The sequence below is a fragment of the Moschus berezovskii genome, chromosome 5 (genome assembly GCF_049115385.1).
Source record: "Moschus berezovskii isolate FMDL1 chromosome 5, NW_MosBer_1.0, whole genome shotgun sequence".
Classification (NCBI taxonomy): domain Eukaryota; kingdom Metazoa; phylum Chordata; class Mammalia; order Artiodactyla; family Moschidae; genus Moschus; species Moschus berezovskii.
Genome location: NC_142464.1, coordinates 112,185,506 through 112,200,664, shown reverse-complemented (window position 1 = coordinate 112,200,664; position 15,159 = coordinate 112,185,506). Strand labels below are relative to the sequence as shown.

The window sequence follows — 15,159 nt, the reverse complement described above, 5'->3', positions numbered from 1 at the left end:
ACAACAGGGTTTAAACTGTAATTCTTTACAAAATAGTAACGACTGTCTTCAGCAAGTCAGGGTGGAGGACTGATTTCCATCAGAAAAGACTCAGGAGATGAATAACCAAAAATAGAACTTTAGAACCTGGGTCAAACCAACCAACTATAACAACAACAAAAAAATTTTGAGATACCTGGAGACATTGCTAAAATGAACCAGAATTAATCAATGTTTGTTTAGGTTGCATCGAAGTAGAGCTGATTCACTAACATGGACCAGAATTTAGATTGAAAGGAATTACTACCCATTTTGTTCGGTGAGACAGTGATACTTGGTTATGCAAAAAAAATGCCCTCACCTTTCAGAGGTGCCTGCTGATGTAGGGGTAAAATAACAGTAGTCTTGAATTCATTAAAAAAAATATATATATATATATTTTTTGCCTCACCACGCAGCATGCAGAACTTCCCAGACCAGGGATTGAACCCATAGTCCCTGGATGCACAGTCTTCACCACTGGACCACCATAGAAATCCAATACTTAAAAATTCTTAAGCCAAGGGACTTCCCTGATGGTCCCATGGCTAAGGATCCATGCTCCCAAGGCAGGGGTTCGACCCCTGGTCAAGCAGTTAGATCTCCCATGCTGCAAGCAAGTTTGCATGCCACAACTAAAAAGATTCCTGTGCTGCAACTAACATACAATGCAGCCAAATGAACCATTCAATATATAGTTTTTAAAATTCTTAAGCCAAAAGAATGGGAAGGTGAATGAAGAAAGTACAGCAAAATCTTGAGAGCAGCTGAAAGGCAAGGGGATGTGTGAAGAACAATCAATGTGAAATTTTCTCTACTTTGGTACATATCTGAAAGGTTTTGTTAAGACTTCATTGAAATTGTGAAAAGAAAATCAGAAGCTGATAATGACAGTACAAGTGGCTCCCTTTTACTGAGACGTAAGCACAATATGTACATGATTGCACTTAATACAGAAAGCCCGGGTGGCAGGCACTTCTCCCCCAGCTTCAGGGATGGGGAAACTGGATCAGAGGCTGAAGAACCTGCCAAAGGTGCCCAGCTGTGCCAGGAGCGGAGCCCAGGCCTGGCAGCCCCTGGAGTCAGGGCTGCAACCTCAGCAGGGTATGGGGGCAGGAGGATGCAGGAGGCCAGGCTGGTCCAGAGGAGGCCCAGTGGCTGCAGTTGGAGATCCCATCTCTGCTTGGGGCAGCCGGAGCCTCTGAGCAGCCTTTGTTCTGCCTCAATGTGCCATTCAGCCCAGGGTTCTCGAGGACAATGGGTCCCACTGTGCAAAAGGGCAATGCCCATCCTGGGCAGCACAGGAGTCCCAGGTGGGTCCTGGTCCCCAGGCAGACTGGCAACTACAACTGAGTTTCAGGCAAAGAAGTCCAGATTCTGTAAGCGGACAAGCACATGTCACTTTGCACGTGCTGTTCCTTCTGCTTGGAATGCACTAGAATGTATCTCAATACACCGCCACTTCTGACCCAGGAAAGGCTGCTCCCTTTGGTGCCAAAGCACCTGTCCTTCACAGAGCAGAGCTGTGATCACCCACCACCACTCACCCCTCCTCTCACTGACCCATCTGGATTAATTTCACCCCCACGCAGCTGGGACAGGTGCAGTTCTAGCTGCGTGTTCAGCGTGAGCACTGGGCCAGGCAATCTTGGGTTAAGTCAAGAGACCCTTTGAAGCTGGGTGCAGAACCAGAACTGAGAAGGCCATCTGTCACTGCTCTGTCAGCCCGACCAAGCAATGTGGAGATCAGGAGAGTGGGTTCCACAGGCACACGGCCAACATTCAAACCCCAGCTTGGCTCTTTACAAACCAAGTGACTCTGGGCAAATGTCCAGGCCTCACCTTTCTCCTTGGTAAAATGCAGACAACACACACACACACACACACACATTGGGGTTTGTGGGGATCCAGTAAGATGAAGCATTTAGCATCGCATTTGACATACAGTGTGTGCCCAATAAATGGTCAGTCATAATAAACGGCTCAAAATCCTTCAAGCTAGGCTTCAGCAGTATGTGAACCAAGAACTTCCAGATGTGCAAGCTGGGTTTAGAAAAGGCAGAGGAACCAGAGATCAAATTGCAACATTTACTGGATCATGAAGAAAGCAAGGGAGTTCTAGAAAAACATCTGCTTCACTGACTACGCTAAAGCCTTAGACTGTGTGGATCACAGCAAACTGTGGAAAATTCTTAAAGAAATGGGAGTACCAGACCATCTTACCTGTCTCCTGAGAAATCAATATGCAGGTCAAGAAGCAACAGTTAGAACCAGACATGGAACAACAGACTGGTTCAAAATTTGGAAAGGAATATGATAAAGTATATATTGTCACCCTGCTTATTTAACTTTTATGCAGAGTACATCATGCAAATGACTGGCTAGATGAATCACAAGCTGAAATCAAGATTGCCAGGAGAAATATCAACAACTTCAGATATGCAGGTGGTACCACTCTAAAGGCAAAAAGTGAGGAGGAACTAAAGAGCCTCTTCATGATGGTGAAAGAGGAGAGTGAAAAAGCTGGCTTAAAACTCAGCATTCAAAAAACTAAGATCATGGCATCTGGTCCCATCACTTCATGGCAAAGAGAAGGGAAAAATGGAAGCAGTGATAGATTTTATTTTCTTGGGCTCCAAAATCATGGTGGATGGTCACTGAAGCCAGGAAATTAAAAGATGCTTGCTCCTTGGAAGGAAAGTCATGAAAAATCTAGACAGTGTAATAAAAAGCAGAGACATCACTTTGCTGACAAAAGTCTGTGTAGTCAAAGCTATGGTTTTTCCAGTAATCATGTATGGATGTGAGAGTTGGACCATAAAGAAGGCTGAGCACTGAAGAATTGATGCTTTCAAATTGTGGTGTTGGAGAAGACTCTTGAGAGTCCCTTCGACTGCAAGGAGATCAATCCAGTCAATCCTGAAGGAAATCAACCCTGAATTATTCATTGAAGAACTGTTGCTTAGGCTGAAGCGCCAGTACTTCGGCCACCTGATGCGAAGAGCCGACTCACTGGAAGAGACCCTGATGCTAGGAAAAATTGAAGGCAGGAGGAGAAGCGGGAGCAGAGGATGAGATGGTGAGGCAACATCACCAACTCAATACACATGAATTTGAGCAAGCTCTGGGATACAGAGAGTAGTCTGGTGTGCTGCAGTCCGCGGCGTCACAAAGAGTCCGACTTAGCGACTGAACAACAATAATGGCTATTATGTTTGTTTCATTATTGTTTAATGATGAAGACCAGGTGAGTAATTCGGCATGAGGGCTAACTGGTGAAGAGACCTGTGCTAAGTAACAGGACTCCCTAGGGCACCATGGGGCTAGTGGAAAGCAAACTATTCTGCAAGCCAACGGAGAGAACTAGGGGTGCAGAGTATAGAGTCTCATGGAAATATGACATCACCAAATAGAGCCCAAGAGGACCAGGTGCCAGGTGTGTGTGAGCACCTGAGTGATGCTTACCGATACTGTTCTGACCACTTGGCAGTGTTCAAGGCTGGCTGATCCACCCTTCTTCATGCCAGCCCTCTCTCTCCCTTCCCTCCCAGGATTCTCTTGGGTCTGTGACTCCAGAGCCTTCTTATTTTACCTTCTAGCTGGGTGGCCAACAAGAATTCTCATTCTCTGTCCCTTAGATGTTGGTGCTCTGGCCTCAGCTCTCTTTTTTGTTCCTCTCGCCCCCATCTCACTCTCCCTGCCCAGAGATATGGGTATCTTCTGTGCCTAGCGCATAGTGGGCGCTCCAGAAATATTTTGTTGAATGAACGACTGGGCAAATGTCCTTATTCTTCAATGTACATCTGGCATCTCACCTCCCCCTGGCATGTAAGGGGATCAGTAAATGCCTGTTGTTGAACACAAGGGGAAAAGTGTTCAACCTCATTGGCATTCAGTTCAGTTCAGTTCAGTCGCTCAGTCATGTCCGACTCTTTGCGACCCCATGAATCACAGCACGCCAGGCCTCCCTGTCCATCACCAACTCCCGGAGTTCACTCAAACTCACGTCCATCGAGTCGGTGATGCCATCCAGCCATCTCATTCTCTGTCAGCCCCTTCTCCTCCCGCCCCCAATCCCTCCCAGCATCAGAGTCTTTTCCATTGAGTCAACTCTTCGCATGAGGTGGCCAAAGTATTGGAGTTTCAGCTTCAGCATCAGTCCTTCCAATGAACACCCAGGATTGATCTCCTTTAGAATGGACTGGTTGGATCTCCTTGCAGTCCAAGGGACTCTCAAGAGTCTTCTCCAGCACCACAGTTCAAAAGCATTGGCATTCAGACATGCATTAAAACAAATATTTTTTTCATCTATGATATCTGCAAAGGTCAACCAAATTAGAATACCCAATGCTGATCAGCATGAGATAAAGTAGAGAAACTTTCTGGAGAATAATTGGGCAGTGAGTGTCAAGAACATTAAGCACATTCATAATTTCTACATAAAGTTGCACGTGCAGGACTCTCTCTGAGCAAAATTATTTCAGATTTAGGGGGAGGATGGGAATAGGCTGTCTTCTTACATACCTAGCATCCCTTCCCTCAGTGTTAGTTATAAAAGAAAACAGGCAGCCTAATTATCCAGCAGTCGGAGGTGATGAGTTGAACTATGACATCTCTCAGGGGAAGAGTGTGCAGCCAATAAAATGATGGTATTTGGAGGCAGGGCTGAGGGAACCAGTTACACACCGCTCATCCCTGCTAGGACTTGAAAACACACAAGGAAGATGGACCAAAGGGAAAAACATATCTTTCTTAATGGTAAATTCTTGGTGGGGGCGGAGCGGAATGAGCTAGGGACCCCTGCTCCACTGCCCCCGCTCCTGGGCCTGTGGGGAGAGACAGATCTAAAGGCTGGTCTCTGAAATGAGGGAAACATAGGCCTCTTCTTGGTGGAGCTGCTGCTAAGTCACTTCAGTCGTGTCCGACTCTGTGCGACCCCATAGACGGAAGCCCACCAGGCTCCCCCGTCCCTGGGATTCTCCAGGCAAGAACACTAGAGTGGGTTGCCATCTCCTTCTCCAATGTGAAAGTGGAAAGTGAAAAGTGAAAGTGAAGTCGCTCAGTCGTGTCCGACCCTTAGCGACCCCACGGACTGCAGCCTACCAGGCTCCTCCATCCATGGGATTTTCTAGGCAAGAGTACTGGAGTGGCTTGCCATTGAAGCAGAGACCTTAATACTATAGCTCCGCCCAGCAGAGAAAAATGGTCCAGTGAGTGACAGGTTCTCACCAGTTCCACCAATCACAAAAGCTAAGGGGGGTGGGGTCAAGGATTCCACCCTCCTCACTACAGCACAACAGGACTATCCATAACATCTGCAGAGGAGCCTGGTGGGCTACAGTCCACGGGGTTGCAGAGTCACACATGACTTAGTGACTAAACGACAACAACTCATAGGGTATCGAATAATCGATCCTTTGAGATTTTCCCCACCCTGGTGGCGCAGTGGCAAAGAATCCACCTGCCAATGCGGGAGACACAGGTTCGATCCCTGTGTCAGGAAGATCCTCTGGAGTAGGAAATGGCAACCCACTCCAGTATTTTTGCCTGGATAATTCCATGGACAGAGGAGCCTGGCGAGTGGACTACAGTCCATGGGCTTGCACAATCGGACATAACTGAGCGTCTGAGCATATTTCATTTGTGGGGTCTAGTGCAAAGTGAAAATGCAGAGGATAAAAAGCAGGGAGAAGTATCACGAAAGGAACAAAAATATAAAGCTTTCCATTTTTACCCATGACTGGTCTTAGTTATTTGCTATTTAATGACAGTTGAAAGTTTAAATTATTAACATGGATTTTATCGCCCAGTCTCTTGTGTAATTACAGCTTTAAATGCAAATAGAAGAGCACTGAACTAGAATGCAGAATCACTGAATTACACAGTTTGTATCTGGGAGCTCCTACAGGTATACGTAGCTTGTTCGTATAAAAGCAGTAAGAACACTGCACGTTTTTATTTCACTCTTTGACGCTTGAGTGTCTGAGACACTTACCCACTCAGTGGTGAACGAGGGTTGATGGGAACAGGAACCATGGTCCGTCTTTCCCTTTCTTTTGATGCCATCATTTTCAGAAGTAGTGACTAGCTAGACCAGGGATGTCTCACGAGTAACAAAGGTTATGTTAGGGTTCCTTGGTCCGTGTGCTTCTTAAAATGCCACTGCCTCCTTTCAGCATTCAAAACAAGTTTTCTGGTTCAAAAAGAAAGCATGGCCCCTCCGGGCTGTGAGTGCCTCTGTTTACACCATCACGGACATGCTGACTGGTGCCAACTCACAGAATTCTGGTGGCCCCAGGCTGCTCAGAAGCTCAGTGATATTCCAAGTGACCCCAGGTAAGTGTGATCTGGAAGCCGCTTAAGGAACAGTGGAGTCGTTTGGTGCACGTGTCACTTCTGTTCACCATCATGCTCTACTCTCCCATCAAAGGTAACTCACATAACAAGGGTTTAAGGACACAATTTTTAAAGATTTCAAGGTGGGGACAGTGGAGAATTAAACCAAGGACAGGGTTCTTGGTCCTTCTGAGAATGTGAGCATGGGGCCTGCCTGGATTGCATGCTCAGAAAACCAGCCCTTCAGCAAAGGGACTGGAAAATTCTTATAACCTCATGCTTAATGAGAAAAGTACCCTTCAAAATGGTTTATATGGAAAGATTAAACTTTTATTAAAGACAGACATGGGCATTTGCAAAAGAGGGGAAGGAGCTATGGCAAGTGGCTAACAGTGTTTATCTAGAGGCCATTCTTTTCTCTTTATCTGCATTGTTACTCTATAATCCTTCCCATTAAGCTCCAGCCTTTCACACAGCCATGCCCATGCTTCGGGTCTCAAGACCTAAAACACCTCTCAGCGAAACATCCCTTAGCTATGCTGACTCTAAAGATAAAGAACAAAAGCTGCAGCAGGTAAAAACAACCAGGAGATGATGTGGAAGCATTGTATTAGCATTTGATTTCCATCTTGCAGAAAGAAAATGAGAAAACCCCTACTTTGTGACTGCACCAACCTTTAAGTGAGGGCTGGCCCCCACGACAGTTTGAGGAAACTGCTAACAATAATAGCCCCTGCCCAGAGTGGACTGTTGGGAGTCCATGTGGCCTTGTGGAATCCCAGGGCAGGAAGCAGTGCAGGGAAACTGCAGCTCAGAGAGGTGATATGACTTTACAGGGGACAGACACCGGTGTCCCATTTCAGCCTCTCACCCTGCCCCCACACCAGAAGTGGAAACAACATCAGTTCATGAAACCCCAGGAAAGCTTATGAAAGGGACAGTTCTAAATGGAAGCAAAAGGAACCAAGATTTCAAAAAATCAAAGCCGGCTCTTCTGCTTTCCCCCTGGGCTGGTTCAGGTCACTGTCAGACATAACCTCCCCTCTCAGCTCAATTTCCCTAAGGTTGGAGATGAAGTTGGGTCAGCCAGTCTGACATTTCTATGGGCTGTGGGTGTATTAGTCATTCAGTCGTGTCCAACTCTTTGCAACCCCATGTACTACAAAGCCTGTCAGGCTCTTCTGTCCATGGCATTCTCCAGACAAGAATACTGGAGTGGATTGCCATTCACTTCTCCAGGGATCTTCCCCACCCAAGGATCAAACTCCATCTCCCGCATAGCAGGCAGAGTCTTTACCATCTGAGCCATCAGGGAATATGCAGCTAAGAGCTAGTCTGACTCCAGCTCCTAAAGAACAGACATTGTTATTTATGGACAATATCTATTAAGTCCTGACTGTGCCCCAGGCCCTGGGCTGGGTACGATCACATGCACCAAGCCATTTAATGCCATGAGTCCACTGAATGTATTCCATTCACAAAGCATGGTGGGGGAGTCCACAGCGAAGATGCAACAACATCAAACACTTGCACATCCCTCATTTCAACTGATCTGCGAAAAACCTGGAACAGAAACTAAGGCTTCTGCCCAAGATTACAGACCCAGAGCAGACCTCACCAGGAATGCAGGTCTCCAGACCCCACCCGGAACCTAGGTCTCCTGACAGCAGATCTTGGGATCCCTCATGTGGCTGGAAGTACCAGGAGGGGAAATCAGAACTCTGTAACTTTGACTTGAGTGAGTGAAAGAGACCAAAGAGGATTTCCAAAACAGAATGCAAAATAAAAAAAAAAAAAAAACCCAGCTACCTCCTGGATTTAAGTATCTTGTGTTTTGGTCGTGAGTGACAGGACAGCTTTTCTGTTTTCTTGACAATCAGTAAAGGCTGTACGAGTAGGGGTGCTGCTGGCTGTAAGTAACAGATACTTGGCTTCAAGTTTGAAGCAATGAGTAAATATAGCAGCTTATGGAACTGGAAGCCCAGAAGTAGGGTGGACATTCAGTTCAGTTCAGTTCAGTCGCTCAGTCGTGTCCGACTCTTTGTGACCCCATGAATCACAACACACCAGGCCTCCCTGTCCATCACCAACTCCTGGAGTTCACTCAAACCCACCTCCATTGAGTCAGTGATGCCATCCAACCATCTCATTCTCTGTCGTTCCCTTCTCCTCTTGCCCCCAATCCCTCCCAGCATCAGAGTCTTTTCCAGTGAGTCAATTCTTCACATGAGGTGGCCAAAGTATTGGAGTTTCAGCTTTAGCATCAGTCCTTCCAATGAACACCAGGGACTGATCTCCTTTAGAATGGACTGGTTGGCTCTCCTTGCAGTCCAACAGACTCTCAAGAGTTTTCTCCAATACCACAGTTCAAAAGCGATCAGCTTTCTTCACAGTCCAACTCTCACATGACCCCTGGAAAAACCATAGCCTTGACTAGATGGATCTTGGTTGGCAAAATAATGTCTCTGCTTTTTAATATGCTATCTAGGTTGGTCATTGGAGAAGGCAATGGCAAGCCACTCCAGTACTCTTGCCTAGAAAATCCCATGGATGGAGGAGCCTGGTAGGCTGCAGTCCATGGGGTCGCTACGAGTCAGACATGACTGAGCGACTTCACTTTCACACATTGGAGAAGGGAATGGCAACCCACTCCAGTGTTCTTGCCTGGAGAATCCCAGGGACGGGGGAGCCTGGTGGGCTGCCGTTTATGGGGTCACACAGAGTCGGACACGACTGAAGTGACTTAGCAGCAGCAGCAGGTTGGTCATAACTTTCCTTCCAAGGAGTAAGTGTCTTCTCATTTCATGGCTGCAATCAGCATCTGCAGTGATTTTGGAGCCCAGAAAAACAAAGTCTGACACGTTTCCACTGTTTCCCCATCTATTTCCCATGAAGTGATGGGACCAGATGCCATGATCTTAGTTTTCTGAATGTTGAGCTTCAAGCCAACCTTTTCACTCTCCTCTTTCACTTTCATCAAGAGGCTTTTTAATTCCTCTTCACTTTCTGCCATAAGGGTGGTGTCATCTGCATATCTGAGGTTATTGATATTTCTCCCGGCAATCTTGATTCCAGCTTGTGCTTCTTCCAGCCCAGCTTTCCTCATGATGTACTCTACATATAAGTTAAATAAGCAGGGTGACAATATACAACCTTGACATACTCCTTTTCCTATTTGGAACCAGTCTGTTGTTCCATGTCCAGTTCTAACTGTTACTTCCTGACCTGCATACAGGTTTCTCAAGAGGCAGGTCAGGTGGTCTGGTATTCCCATCTCTTTCAGAATGTTCCACAGTTTGTTGTGATCCACACAGTCAAAGGCTTTGGCATAGTCAATGAAGCAGAAATAGATGTTTTTCTGGAACTCTCTTGCTTTCTCCATGATCCAGCGGATGTTGGCAATTTGATCTCTGGTGCCTCTGCCTTTTCTAAAACCTGCTTGAGCATCTGGGAGTTCGCAGGTGGACATTAGGCCTGGTTAATCCAGGAGTCACCAACATCTCACTCACTGTCTACTCTAACAGCAACTGTGTTGTTGGCTTAAGGCCAGTTTCCACCATGATCTCAAGGCAGCTGCCGGGGGGCTTCTGTGCTCCATCCCAAGAAAGGGACCAGCTTCCTGCAGCTCTCTCTACTCTCCACTCAACCTCCAGAAAGGATTCCCAAGTTCATTTTCGAACCAGTCATTGCAAGGGGGTAATGGAAGTACCCTGGTTCATCCCTGCCTGCCCAGACCCAGACGCAGAGAAGGATGTGCTTGGTAAATGCTACTGTATGAAAAAGGATGAATGTATTTCTTAGATCCAGTCTAGCCTAGAAATGTCTCTTTAACTCACCCTAAAGCTGAATCTGGGTTTCCCTGGGGGCTCAGTGATAAAGAATCCAACTGCCAATGCAGGAGACTTGGGTTCAGTCCCTGAGTCAGGAAGATCCCCTGGAGAAGGAAATGGCAACCCACTCGAGTATTCTTTCCTGGAAAATGCCATGGACACAGGAGCCTGGCAGGCTATAGTCTATGGGGTCGCAAAAAGAGTTGGACATGACTTCAAGACTAATCAAACAAACGATAACCTGAGTTTTAGGACTGCAGCAAGAGAACACAGCCAGGAAGAGTCCTTCTTGGAGTCATATTTGGCTCTTGAGAAAAGTCTAAACAGAGACTCCTTGGCATTCTCTGATCCCTGGCACCCCTTTGTCTAGGGCTCGGGTCCTTCCACTGTCCTGAGAACCTTAACTGTACTGCTCTCTCCCAACACACATCCATTCTGCAAAGTTCTCTGTTCTCCACGGTGACACATGTCCACGCCTAGGTATGAATGACTGACAAAACCTAAACTCTTCCCAAGGTATTTGGGATTTTACAAGAGGAAACTGAGGAACTGGACTCCCACTGGTGAAGATGACATTTAACTCGAGACCTAAAGGATGAGAAGGAAGAGCAGGAGGTGGGTGTTCCAGGTAGTGGACACAGCCAGGGCAAATACCTTGAGAGAAAGGAAAAAATGCCCTGCTTAAGGAACAGGAAGTAGATCACAGTCACTGGGGTGTTGTGAGTGTTTGCAGCCAAATGACCAGCTGGAACAGGGATTTGTACACCTGGCACTTTTACAAACTCCCAGCATCCATTATTTGCTTGTGAAGCTCCTCCAGGAACAAGACTTTTAAATTCTAACAGTACCATGTATAAAATGCTTCCAACAGGTCAAAAGCACTGTGCCAGATGCTGTCTATATCAGCATAACCACTGATATTCCCAACCATCCTTTAAGACAAGTCATTATTACTTCTCTGATTAGAGGGGGAAAGTGAAGCTCAGAAAGGTTTAGTAACTTGCGCCTGTTGCACAGCACATGAAGATTCAGAAGTAGGACTTGAATGCAAGTCTGTCTGACATCTGAGGCTTCCCTGGTGGCTCAAGTGGTAAAAGAATCCACTTGCAATGCAAGAGCCACAGGAGACATGGGTTCGATCCCTGGGTCAGGAAGATTTCCTGAAGGAGGGCATGGCAACCCACTCCAGTATTCTTGCCTAGAGAATCCTCATGGACAGAAGAGCCTGGCAGGCAACAGTCCATGGGGTCACAAAGAGTCAACACAATGGACTCGACCGAGCATGCACATGTGCTGTCTGACACCCAAATCCGTGACCTACTCTGTGCTCTGAGCACAAAATACGGGCAAGATGCAATAGCAGGAAGGTCTGTTTCCATGCAGGGTGGCCAGAAATCTCATATAATTCCAATAATTATTGTTATTGCTTTCTTGACTAGACCCTGTTCTCTGAGGGCAGGAACTCTGAATCCTGTTTCTTGCTGCATTCGTAGGACCAGAGCCCTATGCCCTGCACACAGTGGCATTCAGTCTGGGATGTGGACAAAGGCTAAGCCTCAGTTTCTTCATCTATAAAATGGGCATGTGGGGTATGTGGAGCTCCTGTGAGGCCTCAACACATAATGGGTTCTCCACACACGGAGGCTGCTAGTTCCCAATTTGTAGTTCTGGGGTCAGTCCTTCATCCACCATCTCACCTGTGCTGTGCTGTGCTTAGTCACTCAGTCGTGTCCATCTCTTTGCAACCCCACAGACTGTAACCTGCCAGGCCCCTCTGTCCATGGGGATTCTCTAGGCAAGAACACTGGAGTGGGTTGCCATGCCCTCCTCCAGGGAATCTTCCCAACCCAGGGATCAAACTCAGGTCCCTCACATTGCAGGTGGATTCTTTACCATCTGACCCACCAGGGAAGCCCACCATTTCACCTAACCCCCACATAAACCCTAAAACTTGTAGACAGGGTTTTATTATTCACTCCCATTTCACAGATGAGGAAAGAGATTTGTCCACAAAATGGGGCTCCCTTCTGAATACAGGCTGCCCGGGCACAGGACCTGTGTCCAGTCCCCAGGGCTAAAACACTAGGAGATGGTCAGTAAATATTTGTTGCATGAATGAAGAATTAACAATCGTCACCTCCTACTCTGGTAACTACGCACGTCTCCCTTGTTCCTCCCTTCTAAGAGCTGGTGAATTTGTGAGAAAAACGGGGAGAGACAGGATAAAGAAGGAATTAGGGTTTGCCAATGTCCACTATGAGTCAGGCAGTGCTTTTTACTTTAAGTCACAGAGTCCAGCGCCTTGTTCCAGCATCCTCCATGCAGAGATGAGAAAGCAGAGGCTTTCTCCAGAAAGCCAGATCAGGATGACCTGCCAAGATCCCCTCTCCTGGCTCCAGCCAGACCACTGGGGCACCTGCCAGCAACTCAGCAGCCTTTCACCTCTGCCTCTCAGCAGGCCGCCAGCAAAAAGAACACCCAGGAAACACACTGATCCTTCCTCGGCCTCTCCAAGGCAGGCGACAAAGGACCCCTTTCAGATGCCCTGGACCCCCGCTTCCCCAGGAAACCCCTAACTTGAGGCAGAGCCCTCAGCTAGCCCGAGCAGCCCTGCCCCCTCTCCCTACACACACCTATCAGCAAAGCGTGACTCAGCGCTTCTCCTCCGGGGAGCGGGGAGCGCCACTCTCCAGCCTATACTCCTCCCAGGTCACGCACCCAGCCTCAGCATCCCTGGGTCCGGACGCCTGGGAGCCCACCCCGCGCTGATCCCGCGCTCTCCAGGCCTCCGCAGGGCTCCGACGGGCTCCTCGGCCTCATTTCAGGCGGAGCCTGGCATCGGCGCTGGCTGGACAGCGCCCGGAGTCGAGTCACCACCGCTCAGAGCCCACACGGGTTCCTGACCCGGGCTCCCACGCGCCCCAGCCCCGCGGCACTCAAAGTCCTGGGCCCCTCCCACGGAAGCACCCACCAGGGGACCTCTTGCTAAAACCCACCAACCCCTCTGCAGCCAGTCCGGCAGCCCCTAGGGAAGACGCAGTAAAGCCCCTTAACCCGGGAAGGTCTCCGGGCACAAGGGGTCCGCACCAACGCATTCCGGCACCCCGCGCGGCCGGCCCTTCCCCATCCGCAATGAAGGCTCCAATCCGCGGGCGCCTGGCAAGGCCTGGGAGCTTCCCCACCGTTCCCTGGGCAGGGTGGAGCCGGGGGACCCTTGAACTTACTACTGGCTTATAAGAAGGGGTCGCTGACCCTCTAGATCCCACCAGCCTCGTAGTGGGGAGTAAGGGCAATTTAGGGGATTTCCAATGCAGGGCCCGTTTGGGGTAGCAGGTCCCACTTTGGGGTTCAGACAGTGTAGGGTCAGCTGTTCCAGTCTCATTTTATTCACCAGGAAGAAAAGATCCACCCCAAACCAGCCGCCTTCTCTCACCCCGCTAAGGGACCTTGCTTCTGGCCACAGGGAGGGGCCGAAAACCTCGAGCCTCTGGGGCAATCTGGCCACGGAATTTTTTTTTTTTTTTTTTCTCTTCCTGGGTCGCTCTTAGTCTCCGGGGAGTGGGCAGCCTAGAAAATTCTGCCGGGCTCTGGACTGGGATGAAAGGGCAAACCCAGGATTTTAAGCCACTAAATTCGCCCGGGATGTCTTCACCAGAGTAGCCGCAGAGGTGGCCTTTACAAAAAAGGAGGGCCGGGGCCGATTCAGGGTGCCACCAGGCCTGGAGGCGGAAAGCTGCCCGCCGGAGGGCGGCGCGGAGGAGGGCGCTGCCCTGTCCGGCTACCGAGCAGCAGGAGACCGGCGCCCTCCGACTCCCTCCCTCCCGGACCGGGGCGGGGGTGGGGTAGGGTGGGGTGGGGGGACACGACACACAGCACGCGGTCCAAACCTTCGGAGGGCATTCGGTGCGACGGCATCCCCACGCCGCGGCCGGCCGGAAGGGGCCTCAGACAACACGTACGTTACCTTCAGTCACATAGCTGTGGTCCCGCAGGAAGCTGTGGTTAATTTTCCGCGTGTCCGTGTCCTCGCCCATTGAAGGCCGTGCCCGGTGCCCTGGGCATGCCCCGCCGCCGCACACCGATGCAATCCGCAGAGGTCGCGCCGGGCGCGCGGGCCATGCCGCCGCAGCCTAGCAGGGGCGCGGGCCGCCGGGGCCCCGGAGGGCGGGCATCGCGCGACCAGTGGGCGGCCGGGGGACGGGCGAGGGCGGCCGAGGCGGGCGCCGCGGTCAGGCTTGCGCGCGGCGGGCGGGCGGCGGCCGCGGGTGGGGACGGGCCGGGTCCCGGGCGCGCATCCCGGCCGGCGGTGCGCGCTGCGTCCGTGCGCCCCGGCGGCGGCGGCTGGGTGCCGGTGCGCCTGGCTGCGGCGGCGGCGGCGGCGGGAGGGGACGCGCGCGGCGCTGCGCCGACCGAGCCGGGGCCGAGCCGGGCTGCGCGGACTGGGGCCGCCGCCGCCGCCGCCGCCGCCGCCGCTGTCGCAGGCCCCTCCCTCGCGCCGCCCGCTCCTCCGCCCCCGCGGCCCGCGCCTCCTGCCGCGCGCCCGCCGCCCAGCACCCTGCAGGTGGAGCCGCGCCCCCCACCCCGGCAGAAGCGGCCCCTCGGCGCTCTCGGTCTCACGGATGGACACCTTTGGTCCCTGGGTATGCCAGCGGGCGAGAGAGGAAGGAGATGACCAGCTGGCGGGAGGCACTGGGCAGCTGAGCATTTGGGGGCCACTTTGCGTGCCCGGTGGCTCAGATGGTAAAGCGTCTCCCTGCAGTGCGGGAGCCCCGGGTTCAATCCCTGGGTCGGGAAGATTCCCCTGGAGAAGGAAATGGCAACCCACTCCGGTACTCTTGCCTGGCAAATCCCATGGGCGGAGGAGCCTGGCGTTCTATAGTCCATGGGGGCGCAAAGGGTCGGACACCACCGAGCGACTTCACTTTTGTTGCGTGCCCAGGTCCTCCTGGTGGGTGGGGAGCTTAGAAGAGAGGGG

General features: G+C 50.6%; 1 protein-coding gene across 1 annotated transcript in view; it reads right to left on the bottom strand.

Moving 5' to 3' along the window:
* The window catches only part of PPP2R2C (protein phosphatase 2 regulatory subunit Bgamma), a 169,221-nt gene extending 154,882 nt beyond the window's left edge, over window positions 1-14,339 (bottom strand). The window contains exon 1 of the mRNA XM_055435003.2: window positions 14,149-14,339. Within this exon, the coding sequence (XP_055290978.1) occupies window positions 14,149-14,218 (70 nt within the window). The 5' untranslated portion in view covers window positions 14,219-14,339. The remainder of the gene's footprint in view (window positions 1-14,148) is intronic.
* Window positions 14,340-15,159: the final 820 nt, after the last annotated feature.